The 25,266-nt window shown below is 46.0% G+C and overlaps 1 protein-coding gene across 1 annotated transcript in view; it reads right to left on the reverse strand.

Moving 5' to 3' along the window:
• The window catches only part of LOC130114481 (ankyrin repeat domain-containing protein SOWAHC), a 62,141-nt gene that overhangs the window by 16,305 nt on the left and 20,570 nt on the right, over positions 1-25,266 (reverse strand). The window contains exons 4-5 of the mRNA XM_056282361.1: positions 16,701-16,823; positions 3,445-3,531 (exon numbers count right to left, since the gene is read on the reverse strand). Of these exons, the coding sequence (XP_056138336.1) occupies positions 3,445-3,531; positions 16,701-16,823 (210 nt within the window). The remainder of the gene's footprint in view (positions 1-3,444; positions 3,532-16,700; positions 16,824-25,266) is intronic.

A 25,266-nucleotide genomic window follows, 5' to 3' on the forward strand; every position in this document is an offset into this window, starting at 1 on the left:
TAATTAGCCCACAATCTTAATTTATTTACTCATGAATTTACATTCTGATGTAAGACGATGTGTGCTTTTTATGTCTACCATGAACTCGTATAAAGAGCTATGTAGGAATATCCTTATGAGGAAAGCCTTCGGAAATACATAATATGCCTGACGTAGGTGTCCAATCAATACATATGCATATTTCTACAGTACTGTGGCGGTTGTCGTAGCAGTATTCAGTCTGCAGAAGTTCAGGTAATCGACCATGCTTCCTTATTTAAACCATTCCACGAGATGGAGAGGAAGAAAAAAAAAAGCCAGCTAGGGCGAAATCCATTACAAACCCATTCAAAGCCCCCTCCGGCAAATCCAAAGTGTTAACTGAAACCCGGGCTATTTTTCTCCTCTTAATGCCATTCTATGGATTATTGATTTTTGATTTGCCTGCTGCTCTGGCTGAGGGCCTTTTTATCAGAGCCATTACCCCCGTAACGATTAGAGACAAAAAGTTAATTATGTAATTATGGAGCCAATAAGTGACTTGTCTACTTTGCTTTGCTCTGGTGAGGCTTAAACATTATCTGCTATGTGCACATCATAAGCGGCGAGGCAGCCGGGGAGGAGAGGAGATTAACACTTAGAGAGGCAGACGCTAAATTGAATTCTCTAGGCCCACGGCTGTCTGGGAAGCCATTAAGTAATCACAACATTGCCCCTTTCGAATCAATCCACTGCACACTGCCGCTCTGTGTGTGTCTGTGTGTGTCTGTGTGTGTCAAGCTGCATATTTTCCATTTTTATTGACTGTGAAGGCAAAGTCAACTGCAGGCAGCGAGAGAAAAGAAACAAGCCGGCGCTCCGGAAAGGCGGCCGACCCCCGAAATGAATTGTTCAGAGGGCTGAAATGCGATCGGACCACGCGGAGTGAAAAACCAAAAATGGCAAAAAAAAGGATGGAGGAAATGTTGTTGGGTGCAATTAAGCCTGGCTCGGGGTGGAGCACAAAGAGTATATTTTCAAGAGGAGGACAATGTGCGGCGGGTGTTTAGCTGGTGTTAAGCGGCGGACGTGTGTCAGTAGCCTTTGGCCTGCAGAGGTTAATGCTCTTCATCAGGCCCACGGTGGCTCAGAGGACGGGGGTGTGGGACGGAGGAGAGGGCGATGGGGGTAATTGGAGGGGAAAGACCACATGGGGAGTCCACTGTACATAACCTCAGGGTTAAACGGGAGCAGGAGTGATGTAATTGGATAATCAAAAAGCCCCTGCAGGCTTCAGACGATGTGCCTCTGTGTGTGTGTGTGTGTGTGTGTGTGTGTGTGTGTGTGTGTGTGTGTGTGTGTGTGTGTGTGTGTGTGTGTGTGTGTGTGTGTGTGTAAGAACATATTTCAGTTTATAAACTAGTTGAGCTTCATCCTTTGCATTGAGCAGGGCCTGCTTTCTCTTGCCACCCCACACTGATGGAGAGCTCTTTGGTTTTGTTGCCGTCCTCTCCTCTCTCTTCATAATGAGCAGCCTTATGAAGTTCTCTTGAGAGAAAAGCCGATATGAACCAAGGTTTTTCTCATGAAGCCCAGAGACCTGCCAGTTGCAGTAGTTGGTCCTGTTGTGAGGTGGGTGTGGAGCTGATGTCAACACTAAGCTTATAAATGTTCAGTTCTCACCAAGGACATCTGCACTAAAGACAGCCCTGCCAAACAGCAAGACTTTAGCTACACCTCCATCAACTTCTTCATTTACATTTTCAAGTTGCCAGTATGAAACCCTGAATGGAAAAGGGGCGGCATGGTGGCGCAGTGGTTAGCGCGGTCGCCTCACAGCAAGAAGGTCCTGGGTTCGAGCCCCGGGGTAGTCCAACCTTGGTGGGTCGTCCCGGGTCGTCCTCTGTGTGGAGTTTGCATGTTCTCCCCGTGTCTGCGTTGGTTTCCTCCGGGGGCTCCGGTTTCCTTCCACAGTCCAAAGACATGTAGGTCAGGTGAATCAGCCGTACTAAATTGTACCTTGGTGTGTGTGTGTGTGTGTGTGTGTGTGTGTGTGTGTGTGTGTGTGTGTGTGTGTGTGATGGCCCAGCGACCTGTCCAGGGTGTCTCCCCGCCTGCCACCCAATGACTGCTGGGATAGGCTCCAGCATCCTCGTGACCCTGAGAGCAGGATAAGCGGTTCGGATGATGGATGGATGGATGGATGGAAATGACATATTTTGATAAACGATCGTAAATATCTTAAAAAAAAAAAGAGAGAAGCTTTTAGGCTTGCTTAAGGTTGAGAGATTACCATGTTGATAAGGACAAACTATGGTGAAGGGGGATGGAAAGGGATCATTTAAAATTAATGATGAGGGTGTCCGGGTAGCGTGGCGGTCTATTCCGTTAGCTACCAACACGGGGATCCCGGTTCGAATCCCCCGTGTTACCTCCGGCTTGGTTGGGCGTCCCTACAGACACAATTGGCCGTGTCTGCAGGTGGGAAGCCGGATGTGGGTATGTGTCCTGGTCGCTGCACTAGCGCCTCCTCTGGTCGGCCGGGGCACCTGTTCCGGGGGGGAGGGGGAACTGGGGGAGAATAACGTGATCCTCCCACGTGCTACGACCCCCTGGTGAAACTCCTCACTGTCATGTGAAAGAAGTGGCTGGCGACTCCACATGTATTGGAGGAGGCATGTGGTAGTCTGCAGCCCTCCCCGGATCGGCAGAGGGGGTGGAGCAGCGACCGGGACGGCTCAGAAGAGTCGGGCGGATACAATTGGGGAGAAAAAAGGGGAAAAAAAGGATGATGAGGTAGAGGACAAACTCAACAGCCACTGACTCAACCATTATGATACTGGGCATCACATATCCTCATCTCCGGTTTGGACAGCGGGGAACTGGACCTGGTCCAGCTGACATTACAATAGCTTTTCCAATGGCACGACAATCCTGAAAACACGTCTTTCAGTTTTCGAGTTAGCAGTCATTAGCCGTTGTGCTAGCATAGCTAGCATTACTGATGCTCTCCTGGTGATGTAGCTTGTCACAATCTGCACATGTAAACAACACGTGTTTGTTTGCACCACTTGATGGAGCGCACTGAATGCCTTTGTTGCCGACTTCTCAAAAAATCTGCTTGATTTTTGCCCAATATTTGGTGGGAAACAGTGCCGCTTAGGGCAAATATAGGAAGTTGTTGTGTAGCGTGGTGGCACGTAGATTTCACTTCTGAGCTGTGATTTGTTTCTTTTCAATCAGCAACAACTGCTTCATCTCAATTCACGCTTGTACTCCTGCTCTTGCTTTCTTAGCACGATCGTGTGTGTGTATTTCTGAGGGTACACACACACGTAGCCTGTGTTAACAGTACCTCAGGCCTCATCTCTACAAGCCTGTGCAAACTTTAAACTGTGATATTCCTCATCGCACCATGCCAATGTGTGTGTGGGTAAAAGCAGACTGTTGTCAGTGTTGGCCCTGCTGCCCCCCGTCACTCCTCACCGATCTGACGTTGACGTCCACGCCGGAGGACAGCATCATGTCCACCGCCTCCAGACGGCCCTGTTTGGCTGCCCAGTGGAGCGCCGTCTGAAAACACATTCATAAAACACGCAAATGTGAACCACCTCACACACACACACACAGTTTCTCACACACACACACACACACACATACACACACAGTCTCTCACACACACTAAAACACACACAGCCTGCACATGAAGACAAGCGGCATGCACACCTGCAGTGCGTGCAGCCTGCAGCCTGCAGCCGCCTGTCTGACAGTAACACAGTGGTCAGTGGGCTGTTAGAGACACACTCACCGTCCCAAAATCGCTGGCTGAAAACCCCAAAAACAAAACCTGTGCTGATATTCCAGAGTCACCAGGGTCCACTCAGGGTTGATCATTTATAGTGTGTGAATGACTGATCTGATCTGATCGGCAGTTTGACGTCATGATGTTCAACTTCTCTGTGTTCAGTCAGACATGATACTTGTCTCCACATCGCAGAAGAATTAAATATGAAATCAAATTAAATGAAGCAGCGAGTATTTTCCAGACACATTACTCGGGTGTCTTAGAATATCTGAAAACTTGCCCACCAAAGCCTTCAGGTATACGGACGAAAAGACAGAGAGCAAAAGGGGTGGGGTGGGGGTGGGGGACAGAGAGAGGAGGGAGACCGAGAGTCAGACAGAGAACAGCAAGAGGGGGGCGACAGAGAGAGAAAGAGAGAGAGACAGGGGGGGGGGCAGACAGAGAGAGGGGGAGACAGAGAGAGGAGTTAGGGGGAGACAGAGAGAGGGTAAGAGAGAGGGGGGAGACAGAGAGAGAAGGGGGAGAGAGGAGGGAGACAGACAGAGAGAGGGGGAGAGAGAGAGGGAGGAGACAGAGATAGGCGGAGAGAGAGAGAGAGGGGGGGAGATGGGGGAGATAGACAGAGAGAGGGGGAGACAGAGAGAGGGGGAGAGAGAGAGAGGAGACAGAGAGATGGGGGGACAGAGAGAGAGGGGGAGAGAGGGGGGAGACAGAGAGGCGGAGAGAGAGGGGAGGGGGAGAGAGACAGAGAGAGAGGAGGGGGGAAAGAGACAGGGGGAGGACAGACTGCAATGGTTTTTAGGCTCATTTGAATAAAGCCTTGCTCTGAACTGAATTCATGGTTAATTAGCCTAAACAGATTTGGCTGTGTACAAAAGACAGATGCAGTGACTGTTCTGTAATAATGTGAGATTTAATTCAGCCCAATGGGAGTTAATTCTCCACTAAAGAGCCACATTCAAGGACAGTTATCCCATTGCTGTTATGCTGTATTAAAACGTGTCGCTAATCACAGTGGTTAATGTATTCAAATCAATCTGTGTAAGAACGTGTGTGGAGGACGGGATCTGAAGTTCACCGCCAATCCGCTACACATCCACATCAGAGAACTAAAACAGGACCAAGTATCTCTGAAATACACGAAACTGGAGAAGTGCCATCATGTTGTCTTCTAAGTTATTATTTTTCTACAATCCTATACTTTTTAAGACAATATTTTTTTTCAAATGATGGAAGCATCATGTTTCATACGCTGACACACTGGAATTACAACTCACTATGCCACGTTTGACATTTCTGAAGAAAGAGACGTGATTTCAATTTGTGGGGTCGGTCGGGGCGCCCTGAACAGGCGCCCTGACCGACCACAGGAGGCGCTAGTGCAGCGAGCAGGACACATACCCACATCTGGCTTCCCACCCGCAGACACGGCCAATTGTGTCTGTAGGGATGCCCGACCAAGCCGGAGGTAACACCGCAGATAGCAAAATAGCTGTGGCCAGATCTGGGCCAGAACCAAGCCATAGCAACGCCGCATGTGCCACATATTTGCCAAAGGTGGCCCATATTTGTTTTGTGATATTTGGGCCATACTCACCATTTACCACACGGGCCACTTCAGGGTCACATCCAGATTACATGTTGCCAACAGCTCCGCATCTTTGCCAAAAAAGACACATTTGATTTGGCATATTTGGGCCATGTTTGCTATTATACATGTGGGCCGCTTCAGGCTCACATCCATTTTGTCAGGGCCAGAAGAAGGCCATTAGTGCCGCATCATTGCCTGAAGTGGCCCACATCCGGATGCTATCTGGGAGGGGGATTCGAACCGGCAATCCCCGTGCTGGTATAGGCAACGCAATAGACCAACACACTACCTGGACGCCGAAGCGATATAGATTTTTAGAAAAGGTGACATCATTTCCTGACGTGAGGAAATGATGTCGTTCTATGATTGAGATCCAGGAACAAGAAAGAGTTCCCCATGATCCCAGTCACTATGATCCCCACAGAAAAACAAGAAACAACACAACCACATCTCACCACACATCACCAATTCTCAGGGTAGAAGGTCCACTTACAAACTTCATGTGTCCAGCAGATGTGAAAAGCAGAGGCACAGAAAAAAGACAAGTTAGAGAGACACATATATATTCCAGAAGTGATCTATTATTTTGAGAGTGAAGGTCACGGGGTGGACAACAGCTCCAGAGGTCTGTCAAACTAAAACCATGTGCTTTTATGAAACTGGCATTTTCTCTGGGGCACGAATGCTGCTTTGGGTTGAAAATCTCCAAATCTTGCCAGATTCTTCCGTAAAACAGGAGGAGCTGATAGGGGTGAGGTGACAGAGAGGCGACACGGCACCAACATCACCTCGGCCTGCTCGTAAAGAACCACGACGCGGGAGACAATCACATCTGTGGATCCACTGACGGGCCTGGAAGGACATGTCTGTGTTGTCTCTGCCGCTGCTCTTATTATGCAAATGAGCATATTTGTACCAGAATGAGGGCGTTAGTTAGTCCAATGCTCGGCGCATCGGCTGATCAAAGTGGGCGGAGGCGGGCTTTCATGTGACGGGCTTTTCTGTCACATCCGTCTGTTGACACCGCTGGTCCTCTTCTGTCCAGATCTGGCCCGGATTTAAGCTGAGCCCAGAGTCAACATCAACCCGCTGTAATCTGCCTTTCAAGATTAACACGGGCCCCTGTGAGGACACAGGCGGCCATAGTAACCATAATCTGTGTCTTGTAAACTGATTCTTTGTATATTTTAGCACCCCCCACCACCACCACCCCAACCACCATCTTTTCTTCTTTTCTTTTTTTGGTGAGGAGATAAAAAAACAGAGTCCTGCTCCTCCCACGCTGCGCCTCCTTTCCTCACACTGTCACTGCTCATGTTGCGCTACTGTAAATGAGATCAAACAAACACAACACCGTTCCCCGGCCATTTCATTATGCGGCACCAATGCTCCTCGTTCAGCCGACAACTGCGAGCGTGAAAATCTCGCAGGACACAGTCGCCAGAGGGGAAAGGGGGGGGGGGGATGTGTTGTTGCTGGGATGGCTAGCGGCAGTTATTTTGGCCGTGGCCCTGTGTGCCGGCCGTGCGAATATAGACTGACCGCTGAGCCTGGAAAAGCCGAAACGCTGCCAAGCTGTTTAAACAGCGGCGGTTTTCATTAGAAGGTGCTAACTGAACTCTGGGTCGCCTGGTGGCGTCTTCCGTCGCTCGGCCAGGCGGCTCGGGCCTCCGGCTGCGCCCAACAAAAAGGGACAAGCGTGGGCATGAGAAACAGCGAGGTGACTTTCCGCTTCGCGTGGACGCCTCGAATGACCTCAGCGTGACCTTCACGTGCGTGTGTGATCGACCATAAATGCTGAGTGGAACTGTAAACAACTTGATGGTGGAACAAGAACTAACGGGTCGAATCCTGACGACTCCACAAACGGGAGCTGCAAGCGGTCCATGTGACATATTTATGGCCGACATAACGGACACCTGTCTGCCTCAACGTCCACAGCCAGCAAGTAACCCCCCCACCCCCCACCACCACCACCTCACCACTCCGTTATGGGGTACACTGACTCTGACCCAGCACAAACTGGCAACCGCCGACCAACAGTCGGCATCCATGCGACGGGCATCTGTTGGCCCTTTGGTGGGTGGCGGAGTGACAGGCAGAATGAGTTAGCGCGGTGCTGTCTGAAAAGCAGCGGGGAAAAGGCACATCAAAAAGGCGTAAATTTCACTCCTTCCGTTTTGATCAAGTGAAGCATGAAAAGGAGTGTAAGACTCTCAAGTGCTGCGAGGGTTAGGCCATTGATGTTATTATTTCTGCATGGGGAGGTCCATGCAGCTGCGGAGGAGTGGGGGGGGGTGGGGGTTACACAAAACTGAGGCAGCGCATCAGGCGAGGGCCATATGGAGGGGGGGGGGGTCCTTTGCGGACCTCTTGAATAGGAAGCTTAGAGTCCGTGTCGCCTCCCTCTATGCCGTGTGAAATTCTACTTCTGGCTTCGGCGGGGAGTTTTCAAAGCCAGCGCCGCAACAGTAGTACCATATGTGCCCGTTTGAAATACTCGGTCTTCATTTGAGTGTACAATCGCACTTTCGAGTCTGAAGAACATATGTTGCTAGTCCTTTCGGTCCTCAAACAGCTCCCATGAAAAAATCATGGATCCGCTGGCAAATACTATGGGCCCAGCTATGTTTATAAGCCCCCCCCCCCCCCCCGTCTAGGTGAACTGCCTAAAATAGGACAATAGTGGTCTGTTCCCCTGTTGATTAATTTCCATATCCTCAGCTCCCAAACTGTGAAATCAGCTCTTCAGACACCGGGTAAAGGGAGAAATAAAAACCGAGACACGTCTCCAGCATGAGAGAATTAAACGTCCCGCGGCTGGCTCCGTGGAGAAATTATCAACACTTCCCATCTGGTAAAGAGAACATGGAAACCAGGCACCTTCCCCTTCAGGCTGCGGGGTGGGGGGAGAGGGAGTGTTTGCTCAGATATTAATTACCATGTAATTACAATATCATTACACGTCCCCATCGCCTGGGCCATCCGGCCACGTCAACAGCTGAAATCACACAGCTCGCTCGTTTATTAGCGTCTATCCTGGATTCTGCCACGATGGCCGACCGCTGGTATTAACCCGGCTCAGAGGCCCGGAGAGAGACACAGAGAGAGAGAGAGAGAGAGACACAGAGAGAGAGAGAGAGAGAGAGGGAGAGAGAGATGATAAAAATAACTCAACACTGTCTGAGCTGAAAAAAGATTGTGTATGTAGGACAGCGTTCGGCGTGGCGACTGGAAGGTACTGGCTGCGCGGACCTGTCAGGGCGTTTGAAGGGAGGGCTACGCGCCTCGCAAAGCAATGCCGGCTTTCTTGCCAGGTCTGTAGACAAACATGCCAAGAAATTGGACATCCTTGTGAATCCCATTTACATGAACTACAGCTTGCATTAACATTTTGTTTTTTCTTCCGTTTCAAAGGCTGAGGAGACGTCCAAACGTCCGACGCCGGCGACGCTGCGAAACGGTTATCAAGACAGCGAGACAGGGCTCGGGGGGGTTTGGTTGCATCATCAATGCTTAGCTAATTGAGGTAGAAGTAAGTATGTTGTCCTGTCTCGCTTGCTAGCCTGCATACAGATGATTAGCGTAAACAGGGGCAAAAGAAAAAGACAACTTACCCCCTTTGTATAGGGAATCGTTACATAGCACAAGGTCGTCAGATGGGGAGCGTGGCAGATGGAAACAGAGAAACAAAGACTCGGTAAACTGGATATGGACACTGCTTTCCAAAAGGGCTGATTTCAGGGTTTTTAACCTGGGTATTAACCTATGGAAACACGCTTTAGAGAAAGTGGTTCCATGTAGCTATGTTATGTAGACACAAATACAGTAAAACTGTGATCAAACTTTCAGCAGCACATATCTGGCAGTAGAAATACACAGCAACACTGCTTAATAACGAATCTGTAAGCCACACACTGCTATGTATGTAGGCACATATGCAAATATCAGGAACAATGTCGTGAAACAAAAACTACAACAACACATATATCCACTACAACACATATATCCAAACTACAAAAAAGCAACAATGAAAAAATCACTGTCTGAGAAAACGAACGCCAGGATGGCTGTTGGAACTGGCAGTCTGCATGAGCTAGCCGTTAGCTTAGCCCTTATCCACCCATCCATCCATCCATTATCCAAACCGCTTGTCCTTACTCAGAGTAGTGGGGATGCTGGAGCCTATCCCAGCCGTCATTGGGTGGCAGGCGAGGAGACACCCTGAACAGGCCGCCAGGCCATCACAGGGCCCACACACACACACCTAGGGACAATTTAGTACGGCCGATTCACCTGACCTACATGTCTTTGGACTGTGGGAGGAAATCGGAGCACCCGGAGGAAACCCACACAGACACGGGGAGAACATGCAAACTCTACACCAGCGGTCGGGAACCTATGGCTCGCGAGCCATATATGGCTCTTCCGGTGACGGCATATGGCTCCCAGACAATTTTGAGTTGAAAATTATTTTTTTTTCAAAAAAATCAGTTTGGAACTGATTTTAAAATACTTGTGATATTTCTTAATAATACTGTGTCATTTTAAAGTAAACAGAAATTAGTTTTGAAGATAAATTTCACGGGTCACGGGTCACCCGTGGGTCGGGTCGGGAACCAATGGCTCGCGAGCATGTCCGGGTCATTGTAAAGGTGAAGAAATCAATTTTATCAGATAGCCAACTAGTTTATCCGCTTCAACCCTTGTAACGGAAAAGATGGCGAAAAGAAAAAAAGACGATGATTACCGTGCATTCCAGGCTGCGTGGACAGAGGAATTTGCATTTGTGGAGAGAGCAGGATCTGCGGTATGTCTAATATGCAATGATAAAATTGCATCGATGAAACGGTCAAATATAAAGCGGCACTTCGATACGCACCATGCTTCATTTGCATCGAAATCTCCAGCGGGGGACAGCAGGAAAAGGGCATGCGAGGAGCTACAGCGGAGAGTGCAGACGAGTCAGCAGCAACTACGTGTGTGGACCAAGCAAGGTGACGGGAATTCCGCTAGCTTTGCGGGGGCTTTGGCAATAGTAAGGAATGGAAAGTCATTCACAGATGGCGAGTATGCCAAAACATTCATGCTTGATGTGGCCAATGAACTGTTTGATGACTTCCCAAATAAAGACGAGATAATCAAACGAATAAAAGACATGCCCCTGTCAGCAAGAACTGTGCACGATCGTAGCATCATGATGGCAAATCAAGTCGAGGAAACACAAATTAAGGACATAAACGCCGGGACATACTTTTCTCTCGCGTTAGATGAGTCAACAGACGTTAGCCATCTATCTCAGTGCAGTATCATTGCCAGGTGTGCTGCAGGTGACACACTGCGTGAGGAAAGCTTGGCTGTTTTGCCAATGAAAGGGACAACAAGAGGAGAGGATTTATTCATGTCTTTCATGGAGTTTGCTAAAGAAAAAAAACTACCGATGGATAAACTTATTTCTGTCTGTACTGATGGTGCACCCTGTATGTTGGGGAAGAACAAAGGATTTGTAGCGCTTCTCCGTGAACATGAAAAGAGAGCCATCCTAAGTTTTCATTGCATCCTGCACCAGGAGGCGCTTTGCGCTCAGACGTGTGGCCAGGAGCTTGGCGAGGTGATGTCTCTGGTCATTCGAGTGGTCAACTTTATTGTTGCCCGAGCTTAAAATGATCGCCAGTTTAAAGCTCTGTTAGAAGAAGTTGGGAATCATTATCCCGGTCTGCTTTTACACAGCAACGTGCGTTGGTTGTCAAGGGGGAAGGTGCTCAGCCGTTTTGCAGCTTGCCTGAGTGAAATCCGGACTTTTCTTGAAATGAAAGGCGTCAAGCATCCTGAGCTAGACAACACTGACTGGCTCCTGCAGTTTCACTATCTCGTGGACATAACTGGCCATCTGAACCAGCTCAATGTGAAAATGCAAGGTATTGGAAATACAATCTCATCCCTTCAACAAGCAGTGTTTGCATTTGAAAGCAAGCTGGAAGTCTTTCTCAGGGACATTGAAACAGGTCGTCTTCTGCACTTTGAAAGACTGCAACAATTTAGAGATGCATGCTTAGCAAGTGACTCCACTCAACATCTGGATCTCCAGCAGCTAGCTGGCTTTACGTTCAATCTCCTGCAGTCATTCAAAGCACGTTTTGGAGAATTTCGTGCGCGCACTGGTCTTTTCAAGTTCATCACTCATCCACATGAGTGTGCAGTGGACAAAATCGACCTGACATGCATCCCCGGGGTCTCTATCGGAGACTTTGAGCTGGAAGTTGCTGACCTGAAGGCATCAGACATGTGGATGAGTAAGTTCAAGTCACTTAATGGAGAGTTGGAAAGTCTTGCGCGACAGCGAGCAGAGCTGGCGAGGGAACACAAGTGGACAGAAATTAAAAATCTTCAACCTGAAGACCAGCTGATTCTTAAAACTTGGAACGAGCTTCCTGTGACATACCACACAATGCAGCGTGTGAGTATTGCCGTATTGACCATGTTTGGCTCTACATATGCATGTGAACAGTCTTTCTCGCATATGAGGAACATTAAGACCAACCTACGCTCACGTTTAACTGATGGAAGCCTCAACGCCTGCATGAAGCTCAACCTCACCACGTATGAACCAGACTACAAGGCCATCAGCAAAACCATGCAGCACCAGAAGTCGCATTAAAAGTAAGACATATTTAATTTATTATACGTTAAAAATACTATATGGCTCTCAATGAAATATATTTAGAAATATTTGGCTTTTATGGCTCTCCCAGTCAAAAAGGTTCCCGACCCCTGCTCTACACAGAGGACGACCCGGGACAATCCCCGAGGTTGGACTACCCCGGGTCTCGAACCCAGGACGTTCTTGCTGTGAGGCGACCACGCTAACCACTGTGCCACCGTGCCGCAAAACATGCATGATAACGTGACTTATTCAAGTCATGTTAGCACATTATGGTCAAACCTGTCCCAATTTGAAATTACTTTTGATGACCAAGAACAATGCTCGTTTTATAAATCTGACAGTTTGCCCCTCAAACATGGGGCAGGATTTTACAGTGTCATCAGAGGTAAATCAATAAAGTTTGGAAACGGGAGCTAAGCTAAGCTGTAAGCTAAGCACAGGTCAATGAGGGACTTGCAGCTAAATGGCTAGTGTCACTACTGGTCTCTGCCTGTCAGCACAATGGTTATTCAGCATTTTTAGATGCATTAGAGTTGACTTAGCCAATGTGGCATCATATGAGAGACCAAAAAAATAAAAAATCAATCATATAACAAACAAACGACAAACCCCTATATGGCAAGTGTAAACATATGTGGTTTGGATGGGAAGCTTTAAACATGTGCCTTTCCAGTATCTTTTTTGTTTTACTCCAACTTGATGCGTGTGGGGTACCTGTCCTTTCCTATTTCCCCGCCAGTCTAATTCCTGATGGAATGTGCAACTATCTGATCCTTCTTCCTCTTCCTCACCTGGTGACTGATCCACAAAGGCTCCATATCCACATTAATGAGATCATTACTTCCCCCCGGTGGAAGCCTGGAGAAACCCTGCCCGCTCACCCCCCCCCCAGTTACCTTTTCAATCATTTCTGTAAGAAGATTACTTACTGCTTGTTTATTGGTGTTTGAGCATTTGACTTCCTTAAGCTCGTTGTTTTCCGACTGCTCGGCGCTCTAATGCCTTCTATCGCGTCTTCCTGGTTTCACAGGGGATTGACTGGACCAGCCTGGAGGCCGGTGGGAGTGTTATTAACACAGGCTCATCGACAGATAGGTGGAGGGATGGTGAGAGGTGCCATGCAGCTGCATCTTTACGTATGGATCAGTCACCAGGTGACGAAGAGGAAGATGGATTAGAAAACTGTGGAAAAGCCGGCTCAGTCTTGCTATCATCAACTGAGGAGTATCGCTGAACTAAGATCCAATCCCAGCTCTTGAGAATACCGAGAGCTGGACTCTTTGCACATGTTTAGGTGTGTGCATGGGCGTATGTCTGCATGTCTTGTACATGCTTTTACGTTGTCCCGCCTTGACTACTGTAAATGTCCTGTTTAGATGTCTCCGTGGGCAAACCTTGGTGTGGCTTTCAACAGTAGAGAACGCTGCCTTTGGACTTCTGACCAGGACTAAAACCTCAGCACATATCACGCCTGTACTTGCCCTCCTTCACAATTTTATTGATTACCTCCAAGGCATGACGCGGTCTGGCATCAGATCATATCGGATCACTCAGATCATCCAACTTCTTACTGTTGAAAAGTCTGGACCAACATTAAAAAGAGACTGGACATTTGGGTGGATGTCCTCTATACTTTGGAACAACCTGCTTTAGATCTACAGTCAATCACTGTTTAATTTATTTTCAAATGTACTTTTACTTCTCTCCATATCTTATTTTAATGTTTAGCCCAACATCTGTTTTGTGGGGAGATGTACATGTATGCGGTATGGGTGCTGGTACTGTACATATCTATGGTATATATACTGTATGTATACTATGTTTAACGTTCTGATGCAGGAGAAACAGAGTTGAGCAGATCAATGAAAAGCTTTATGTATTGTCTATTGCACAACTACCCGGGCCCATGTGAGCTTCATTAGCTGCCAGTTTGTCTCTGCAACATTGCACTGGAATATAGGCCTATTTCTGCACACTGACTATGCTTGTTTTGTTTTTTGTTTTTGTTTAACCTTTGTTTACCCAGGGTATTGTGCTGAGCATGTGTGCTCTTTTTCAGCAATGCCCTGCTGCACATTCACACTGTTCCACACATTCACACCTGGGAGCTGCCCCGCACAACCCCAGTCTTCACTGGTGGACACTGAGTAGCTCCGCTGGAGCAGCTGGTTGGGGGTTAAGTGCCTTGCTCAAGGGCACATCAGCCATGGGTATTGAGGAAGGGGAGGGCACTGTTCATTCATTCCTTCTGCCCACATTTTCCTGACAGTCCGGGGATCGAACCGGCAACCTTCCAGTCACAGGCCTGCATCACCCAGGCAAGTAGGGGAAAAAATAGTTCGGAGTATCTGCAGATACCCCTGACTGTCAATAATGTCATACTATGGTGTACTTACAGTGACGAAATCCTCACGAGGGCAAAGGGGAGGAAGAGTTAAAAGTTATGTTTTAACACAAAGCATCAGACTTTCCTCCTACAACTTAGATTGTAGCTTTTTTTATTTCTGATTTTGTTATACTTTATTACTCCCCCATGGGGAAATTCCTCTCAGCATTTAACCCATCCTAGTTGTGTAGCTAGGCGCAGCGGGCAGCTGCTGCGCAGAACCCGGGAGCCAACTCCAGTTCTTCTTTCCATTGCCTTGCTCAAGGACATAGACAGGAGTATTAACCCTAACATGCATGTCTTTTTGATGGTAGCGGAAACCGGAGCCCCCGCAGAAAACCCACCGCAGACACATGCAAACACAGAAAGGACCTGGGATGACCCCCAAGGTTGGACAACCCCAGGGTTCGAACTCAGGATCTTTTTGCTGTGAGGCGACAGCGCTAACCACTGGGCCACCATGCTGCATAATAGATAATAGTATCAAATACAAATAGCTATAAAATCATTAACGTTAAAAGTAGATAGAAAACTATGCTAGGTCTACTGTCCATTGTGTGAACATCCCACTTGCTCGGTGGTCCTGGTATGTTTTTTATACCGCCAAGTGTGTTCGTATGAACTTTTAAGATGTTATTGTTTCTAAGCCAATGTCATCAAGGCAAAACTGCTGTAATCTTCTTACATTTATCTGCGATGTTATAGCAAAACTAACCAGCGAGGAACTCGACCAGGCCCGAACCAAATAACCAGAACCACTAACAAATCTTCACCCACATTCTTCTTTTTAATCTCAGCATCATACAAACAAGGTCAACGATATCAACTCTCCCATCTGGCTGCTTCCTGGAGGTGGAATGAGTTGACAGCGGCACTGTTGTCTGAGGAGGTGAGGACACGGCAGCCAGACATGTTTGAGGAGGTCTGCCGCTCTTCAGCTCATAACAAAGTGACGATGCTAAATGTGATTGACCGATAAGGTTCCCGGGCTAACCTTTGCTGTCCAGTTTTGTCTTCTGATCTCAATGGCCTGGCTTAGATGCTCATCAACCTTCATCAACAGGGGCTCTCTTATCTGATTCTAGACGAGTGCGGGGTGTCATCAGAGATCAAGCTGCCTCTGTGCCCACATGTGTGTGCGTGTGTGTGTGTGTGTGTGTGTGTGTGTGTGTATGAGAATGGGAGAGGGAGTTAGAGGGTTTGAATGGGAGAGATAAAAAAGAGCGATATAGAGATTATATGTGTTGTGTGTGTGTGTGATAGAGAGGGGAAAAATAAATGTCCAATTCAGGCATGTTTTTGTATCTGAGAGAAAAGAGGGGAAGACACATTCTTTGCATATGTTTAGGTAGGTGCATGGGTGTACGTCTGGGTGTGTGTGTGTGCGTGTTTAAGAATTGGAAAAAAAACATAGGTCAAGCTAGCTAAAGTTAGCTTTACTGTGCTAAACTGGTCCACCCATAACGTGGCACAGTTGCCCAGTGGTTAGCGCTGTCGCCTCACAGCAAGAAGGTCCTGGGTTCGAACCCTGGGGTTGTCCAACCTTGGGGGTCATCCCAGGTCGTCCTCTGTGTGCAGTTTGCATGTTCTCCCCGTTTCTGTGGTGGGTTTTCTCCGGGGGTCCGGTTTCCCCCACCATCAAAAAGACATGCATGTTAGGGCTAATACTCCTGTCTGTGCCCCTGAACAAAGCAGCGTTAAGAAGAACCGGAGTTGGTCCCTGGGTGCTGCACGGCAGCCGCCCACTGCTCCTAGCTACACAGCTAGGATGGGTTAAATGCAGAGCTGAATTTCCCCACATGGATCAATAAAGTATCTCCAAATAAAAAAAAAACAACTCAAATTAGGCCATAACGTTCCCTGTTAACCAAGCTGCATGAAGGCAGAGTAACTAGAAAGACCTTCACATAAACTGCCATTGCATCCTTGAGCCATGCAAATCCCCAACTGCTTACTCACTGTAACTGACAGAGGGTCAGATAGTGTAAATCTACATACTAGGTTTCAGACTGCATTCTGGGAAAACATTATTACATGACCTTTACCATTCAACAGTCTATAGATTATAGGGGAGTTATTTGTAAGGGTGCCATATTCATTTTCATCAAGCAAGGATTTAAGTGATCCTTTTAAAACCAACTTAATTTTCTCTCAATTTTTTCCTTTACTGTCAAACAATTTTCCAAGAGCTTTAGACATTTCACATGCTGAATACCCCCATTTTGAAACGAGTTCTTAGTAAGCAGGGTTCATTCTTAGATGGAGGAGGGAGGTGTCATTGTGTAAAGTCATTTACCTTCTTCAAGGCTAGACTTGGGTCCTGGGCGAGGAGCTGGTGCTGTGCAGAGATGTTCCCCAGAGCCGAGCTCCTCAGCCAGGCCTTCTCCAGAGGGTCCATCTGCACCCGGTGGAACAGAGACTTCAGGGAGGGAGATAAAGAAAGAAAGAAAGAAAGAAAGAAAGAAAGAAAGGAGGAGTGTGTTTGGCTAAGAAGAGACTCTCTTTCCTGTGCTGTCATCATTTTCATCTCAACTCTTATTAACGTTCAGCTGTTTTCCATTGACTTAACGATGCACTTTCTCTTCCCCTCCCCATCTCTCTCCCTACCTGTGCAGGGAATTTAGCCGGCTAGCGTGTTTTTAGGAGTCAGCGTCGTAAGGTTAAAAATCAATTTAAATCCAAGGAGCACTCGACTTTTAATATATTTTCACTTGTAGCACAACCTGTGAATAGGCTGACATCTGTTTAGCTTGTCATCCAACAAGAATGATTCTGAACGGATGTGTGGTGAGGAAGAGTGCCGCTGACCACGTGTGGTAAGTTTCACTTCCCCCCCCCCACCATGGTTACCTGATCACCATTGTTACCAACGCTCAGCTGCCACAGTCGACTATAATATACAGTACATCAAATTAATAAACAATTTCTGGATCACAATCTTACCCTGTTGGTTAAATATCCATGCCGATTTATTTGACCATATAAAAAGTGAGCTATATTGTCATACATAACTAGAACGACCGGGATTTCACTTCTACCTAAAACGACAATGGGCGGTCAAAATGACGGCTGGTTTTTAAACTCTAGAGTCTGTCAAGATAAATACCCAGTTGAGATATTAATGCATTGCATATGTTAGTTTGTCTGCTATGAAACTAACTGACATCAAAATGAACATTTTAACAACTAGAACACTATTTTTACACAATTTAAACTTCAGAAAGACATGGTCGAACTTGAATAGCAAAACTGAAAAAGTGAAAATATTACCTAAAAAACAAAACGGAAAAAACATATTGATAATCTACCAAAGGTAACAAGGCCTATAAAATGTGAAATGTCAAAAAAAAGAACTGAAAATAAATACTGACACAGTCCCAAAAAACGACCGGAACTTAAAAACTACAAGAACGACCACGTTTTGACCGCCCGTGGTTTTTAAACTCTATATTTTGTCGAGATAAATACCCAATTGAGATAGTAATGCATGAGTATGTCTGTTAAGAAACGAATGACACCAAAATTAACATTTTAACAACTTTAATACTATTTTTCAAACAATTTAAAAGGGCCGCTGTCCAACGCCTGTAAATACTGCAACGCCTCGGTGGTAGTCATGGTGCGTCTGTAACGGCGTCTGTATCCAGACATGTTGGCAACAATCAAAAATCAAATTTAGACTATTTCTCTGCACTGGAGAACGCTATTTTTTTTTTCGAGCGATGAACTTCGCGAAGGAAATGATGCGACCAACACGCGTCAGAAATAGTGACATGACGCGCACGATCACGCGCAAATTACGAGCTGTCTTTTTGACGGTTCATGGTCGTAGAATTGTGCAATTGATCTAAATCTAATTTTAATACAAATATAAGCAATTTTAGGAGCATTCGGGGTGCAGCAGCAGGTCTGTATCTTTTTTTCCAGTTATTAAACTTTGAAAATCCAAAACGGTCAAAATGACGGCCTTGGTCGTTCTAAGGAAGTCGTTTTGACCGTTTTAGAATGACCAGACTAGACTAGATCAGACGACTCGAGTTTGAGCTATCCATTGAAAATAAACACTTTGTGTCTTTTGTAACTGAAAATATGGGCCTATTCTACTCTGATGTTTACATACATTACTAATGGGAGCAAAACTTTTACATTATCAGAAGACATTACAAACTCAGATTTAGTAGTTATTTAGTGTTAGCCCACATTAAGAGACTGTACATCAATTTGGGAATGATAGCAGATTCCTGTATTTTGATGGTGGGTTGGCCCCTTTGTTTACATTTGAATGAAGGATTCCATTCATCCATCCATTATCTGAACTGTTTATCCTGCTCTCAGGGTCGGAGGGATGCTGGAGCCTATCCCAGCAGTCAGTGGGCGGCAGGCGGGGAGACACCCTGGACAGGCTACCAGGCCATGAAGGATTGTACCTTTAAATTAGTGTTGGCTACAACATACGTTGTCTATGGTGCCATCACTCTCAGAAATTGAGGTACAGAAGAGGTACACTTCGGTGCTCATAGGTACATTACAGCAACAGGGGTACAACATTGTACTTTGAAGGATCAGATATGTATCTTTCCATTAGCTGAAAGGTAACAAAAGGAACTTAAAAGACAATGAAGTACAATTACATGGGTACATTATTGTACTTCAGAAAGGTACTGCCCCAGCGACAAGCATTTGTACCCACTGGTACTTGATTTTCTTAGTGTGAAGGAGCTAACACAGAAAACAGGACTTGAAAGACTTTTATCAAGGTAGCGAATCTTAAGGATAACTCAGCTATGACTGACATCCTTGGTCCCATTATGAGCAGGCATCTTCCACCAAATAATCCCTCTTCTTCAATGTCCTATTTTGTAAAAGTATGTGTAAAACAAGCTCAGATGAACAGACCTAGTAATACAAAGAAAAGATAAGGAAGGTATCTAACGTTCATATTTCTTGCTGGTATTGCAGCATATCATGCTCCATCTAATAACCGCCGTCCTCGATGTCCTCTAGCCCTGGCGCCCGGGCTCAGGGTGCCGGGGCAGGAGTCCTGATGCCATTAGTGGTGTTTATTGGCCAGCAGGGTGTTGTGAGCCACCGCCCATGCCTTTAATCAGAGGCCTGCCAGGCCAGCTCTCACTGTTTACCTGATAGCTCCATGTTAATTACACAGCCTCGACCAGTCACAGAGGGAGGCTGTCCTTCACCCTGACAACACAGACAAGGGGGGGGGGGGTGCAGGAGGCGAGAATGAAGAGTGTGAATGGTTGAGGTCACAGGGTGTCTTAATATCGAGTTGAACAAGACCGGCACACACTGCATTGGTCTGTGCCTTCAGATCTGGATTTATTTTGCCTGTGTAACTGTACGTTACTCTTTGATTTCATGAGCCTTCATGTGATAAATTCATTGATAGAGAATTAAAGCAAAACACGCAGAAGACAGAAGTTTCTCCTCTGACTTCCTCCTCAGTATGAACTGAAGTGTTCCTGTCCCTTGATTTGTCTTTAACTACAGATCACTCTTCTTTGATAGCTATACTGCATCAGCTCTGTGCACCAAAAAGTGTTTCTTTTCTTCTTTTTTTTCTTACTGGTTGAGTGAATCATGTTTGGTTTCATAGCATAAAAGTACAAAATTACAAACTCTTGACTCATCATAATGCTATTAAAGCCAATTACAACTTGGTTCAAATTGAATTTCAAAAATGTTGATATATATCTATATATATAGATTTTTTTTTAATTACCCCACTCTTCCAAGCCGTCCCGGTCGCTGCTCCACCCTCTCTATCGATCCGGGGAGGGCTGCAGTCTACAACGTCTCCTCCGACACATGTGGACTCGCCAGCCACTTCTTTCACCTCACGGTGAGGAGTTTCGCCAGGGGGGACGTAGTGCGTGGGAGGATCACGCTACCCCCGAACAGGCACCCCAATCAACCAGAGGAGGCGCTAGTGCAGCGACCAGGACACATACCCACATCCGGCTTCCCTCCCGCAGACACGGCCAATTGTGTCTGTAGGGACGCCCGACCAAGCTGGAGGTAACACGGGGATTCGAACCAGAGATCGCCGTGTTGGCAGGCAACGGAATAGACCGCTACGCTACCCGGACGCGCACAAAATCTTGATATATCAGAGGTACAACTTAAACGGCATTAACCAAAGATTCAATGAAAGAAAAAAAAACAAACACCTTTAATTAATAAGCGTGCTCAAAAAACTGATCTTCCAGTCTGGACTGTGTGGGCGTGGTCTGATCACATGACTGGCAGTGGCATCTCGCTGGCAACGTAAACGATCAACCTGACAACATGGTGGTCAGTGAGAGCCACTTAGTGGTCTGCTAGCACCGGCAGCGTCAGGTAGGTAGGATCCACATGGGGCAGCCATGCGTGTTTGTAACGGCAACACTAACTTTCTGGGGGATTAACCGGCGGTCCTTCATTTCCGCCAGAATAGGAACAACTTCCTTTAACTCCACTGTCCACTGAAAACGTGATTTTTTTCGTACCCGTTTTCCGGGAACTCTGCCTCTGATTGGCTAGTACTCGTTGCCTCCGTCGATTAGGTTGGTTAAGGTTAGGGTGGGGTTAGGGATAGGGTTAGCCAATCAGAAATAGAGTAGGGGCGGGTCTTCCCGGAATCCAGGTGAACGCTCTCTCAACGAGTACTAGCCAATCAGAGGCAGAGTTCCCGCAAAACGGGTACGAAAAAAATCACGCCCACTGAAAGGGGAGTTTAAAGCTCATGGCAGCCAAGCTAACAGTAGCTATCTAAGATACATGACGTCGGAGACTTGTGTTTTCTTTGGGACATCCCTGTTGGTTGTTGTGTACGACAGAGTAAAGTGTGTTTGCATCTTTCCCACATATTAGTTATCTTTATTAATTAATTTATTCTTTCCTTCATGTCAGTTGTCTTCATTTCATTACGTTTAACATTAGGCGGATCCAAACCAGTAACTCCAAGCGTCATGTTGGCTTTCATCTTTCTACATCTCATTTTAGTAACCTTGGGTTTGTAATGTTTCTTGCATTTTATGACGTGTGCACATTTATTATCTTTTTTTGCATATCAATGATGCAACTGTCTCACTGGAATGTACAGTTGATGTAAAAAGTCTACACACCCCTGTTAAAAGGGCAGCTTTTTGTGATGTAAAAAAATGAAACCAAGAAAAATCATGTGAGAAACCCCTTTAATGTCGAATTGCAACCTATAAAATTCAAGTAAAAAAAAAAAAAGCCGAAACCTTATAGGTTAAAAAAAGAAAAATACAAAACTTAGAATAACCTGGTTGCGCGTCTCTTCTACTACTTTTGGCTGCTCCCGTTAGGGGTCGCCACAGCAGATCATCAGTTTCCATCTCTTCCTGTCCTCTGTATCTTCCTCTGTCACACCAGCCACCTGCATGTCCTCTCTCACCACATTCATAAACCTCTCCTTTGGCCTTCCTCTTTTCCTCTTCCCTGGCAGCTCCATATTCAGCATCCTTCTCCCAATATACCCAGCATCTCTCCTCCACACATGTCCAAGCCATCTCAATCTTGCCTCTCTTGCTTTGTCTACAAACCATCCAACCTGAGCTGTCCCTCTAATATAATCGTTCCTAATCCTGTCCTTTGTCACTCCCAATGAAAATCTTAGCATCTTCAACTCTGCCACCTCTAGCTCCACCTCCTGTCTTTTCATCAGTGCCACCGTCTCCAAACCATAGAACGTAGCTGGTCTCACAACCATCCTGTAAACCTTCCCTTTAACTCTTGCTGGTACCCTTCTGTCACAAATCACTCCTGACACTCTTCTCCATACTGCCTGCACTCTCTTCTTCACCTCTCTTCCACACTCCCCGTTACTTTGAACAGCTGACCTCAAGTATTTAAACTCATCCACTTTCGGCTTGGATATTTTGTTTTTTCCGTGTGAAACGGCTTCCGTCTTGCCACCCTATCCAGACGTACGAAGAGTACGGATGGTTGTTATCACATGTAGGGAGCAACCAGTACTTACCAGAAATTCCTGCAGCTCCTTTAATGTTGCAGTAGGCCTCTTGGCAGCCTCCCTGACCCGTTCTCCTTGTCTTCTCATCAATTTTGGAGGGACTTCTGTTTTTGGTAATGTCACTGCTGTGCCATATTTTCTCCACTTGTTGATGATTGACTTCACTGTGTGCCATGGTATATCTAATGCCTTGGAAATTATTTTGTACCTCTCTTCTGATCGATACCTTTCAACAATGAGATCCCGTTCATGCATTGTAAGCTCTTTGTGGACCATGGCTTTTGCAGTTGGATGCAACCAAAAAGATGTCAGGGAAATCTTACAGGAACAGCTTAACTTCATTTGAGGTTAATCAGTCACTTTAATTGATGGCAGATGTATACCAACTACCACAGACAGCTCTGTAGGCTGCTTGAGCCACCCTTTTTTTTTCTTGAGAAGCCCATTATACAAAAACAAGAGCAAAAGCGATGCCCACTTTGATTATGCACCTGCCCACATCCTCCCCCTCAACACCCCTCCACTACCACTACCACCCACTTGGCACTCAGGCCCACCCAATCAGAAGGCTTCCTTGTTTGCTGGGTCATCTAGTGAATAGCAGTCAATGAATTCTGTTTCAGTTATCTGACTACGTGACCAATAACAGTAAAACAATGTGTTTCCAGCTTCTTGTTTACCATATGACTATGATAGGTCAGATATTTTGAGTGGCAGTGCATTTGGCAAATGCCAGATTGTGAACAGCCACTCCTCTTTCCCTCAGTGTACAGCACAGAGGAAGGCTACGTTCTGCTAGCTAGCTGCTCTTAATGTAGGTTAGAATAAAAATAATGATGAAACAACGTAGTTTGCTTAAGTCACAAAAAGACGTCCTCCCAGTAGGGAGAAGAGAATTCAGCTCGAGTTCAGTCATCATTCCCAGACACCTATTGCTGCTCCAGTGTCTCAACAAGTGCCAAGTATTAATGACACATACATGGCTGCTAATTCAGACCTTTCCCCATCAGTAGCTGTACTGTTGAAAGTGTCTTTTCAAACTGTCAGTCGAATAAAAACTGATATCAGGGCATCAATGATGACATACAGACTGAACTCTTTGTCCCTGCTCTCCTTGGAAAGAACTGACTGATTCGTTGGACTATAATGAAATAATTTCAGTGTTCAACACCAAGCCCATTGTTTTCTGCTGTGTTCATCTAAAGTAAGCTAACTTATAATTTTGGATTGTAGTAGCCTACTGCATATTTCAATATAATTGTTTACTGGTTTTAGTTTTTGCTGGGTATACAATTGCATCTTATGCTGATGTTGCTGCGTGTGTGTGTGTGGGGCCTGCTGGTGACAAACCTTTCACTTGCTCTTACAATAGTTCTGCATTAGTGTTACAGTAGCCTAGCATATCCATGCATTACGCTTAGAAGTGGTGGTATTACGGGCTGGTGTGTTTGTATGTGCGTCGATGGGGCAGGGGTGGTATAGTATCCGCAGACTGGTTGTGATGGGCTGGTTTGGGTAAAAAAAAAAGTCCAGGGCCATCATTTAGTCCCAGTCTGTCCCTGCTAACTATTATTTAACACGAGTTTGAATGTGACTGGTTAATTCTGAAAACAGCCACATCCCCTATAATAAAAGGGTGTGCACACTTATGCAACCAGGTTAATGTATGTTTGTAGCTTTCTTTTTTTTCCCCAAAAAATGTTTCTGATTGATTTTCACTTTATTTTTATAGGTTATAATTTAAGGATGGAAAACGTTCTGATATGATTTATCTTGGTTTCATTTTTTACATCACAAAAACCTGCAATTCTAACATGTGTGTAAACTTTTATCCACTGTACGTAAAGAAATTGTACATGATGTCAAGTGTCTAATTGTGATGAGTACATTAGAAAACACGGAATTACCTGATGTCAGGAACTTTCTACATAACCCCACCCAACTCAAACCAGTGAAAGGAGAACAGAGAAAGCGCATGTGGAAAAATTTCTCATCGGGAATAACTAGTAAATGTACCGCTCCTTTTGCAGTCAATATGTTCATGCAAGTCCCTATGCTAAGAAGTGGATTTAGGAAGCAAGTGTTCAGGGCCTTTAAGGTGTTATAGCGGTTTTCGTTTTTCCTCGTTTCAAGAAACTGATGCTGATTACTTTAAGAAATAAGGCTAATTCGTAGCAATCCCGAGCGACGGCAACACCAGGAAGAAAGAGCACGAGAAGCTAGAGAAATACCAAGGGCTGAAGGAAGAACTAGATGGGATGTGGAAGGTGAAAGCCACAGTAGTCCCAGTGGGTAATAGGACCACTAGGGGCTATGACCCCCCCCTAACTGGGAGAGTGGCTCCAGCAGATTCCAAGAACACCATCTGAGGTCTCTGTCCAGAAGAGTGTGGTCCTAGGAACAGCTAAGATACTGTACAGAACCCTCAAACTCCCAGGCTTCTGGTAGAGGACCCAAGCTTGAGGAAGACAAACACCACCCGAAAAAGGGTGACAGGGAGATTTTTACATAAGGGTTGAGGGATACTTCCCCCCTTTGGTATGGATGGAAATATTATTGGACGGAGCCCAAAGAGGTTGGTTAATTGGAGACACATCACAAGGAAGTACTATGTTTCCCCTCTTGCCCTTAACGTTTCCCAGTGGTTTTCATGTCAGCATCACAATTATGTTGTCATTCTTCCTGCATTTGTCCCATGATCATAAGTAACCACAGTAAAAAAAAAAATTCAAAAAATTTAAAAGCCTCTGTTGGAAAGAAAAATGGTTGTCCATGAAATGGACTTTAGATGTTGGGATCTCTCTCTCTGTCTCTCTCACGCTCTCTCTTTCTTGCTTTCTTTCAGCCTTATTCCATCACTTTTTGC

The sequence above is a fragment of the Lampris incognitus genome, chromosome 6 (genome assembly GCF_029633865.1).
Source record: "Lampris incognitus isolate fLamInc1 chromosome 6, fLamInc1.hap2, whole genome shotgun sequence".
Lineage (NCBI taxonomy): Eukaryota > Metazoa > Chordata > Actinopteri > Lampriformes > Lampridae > Lampris > Lampris incognitus.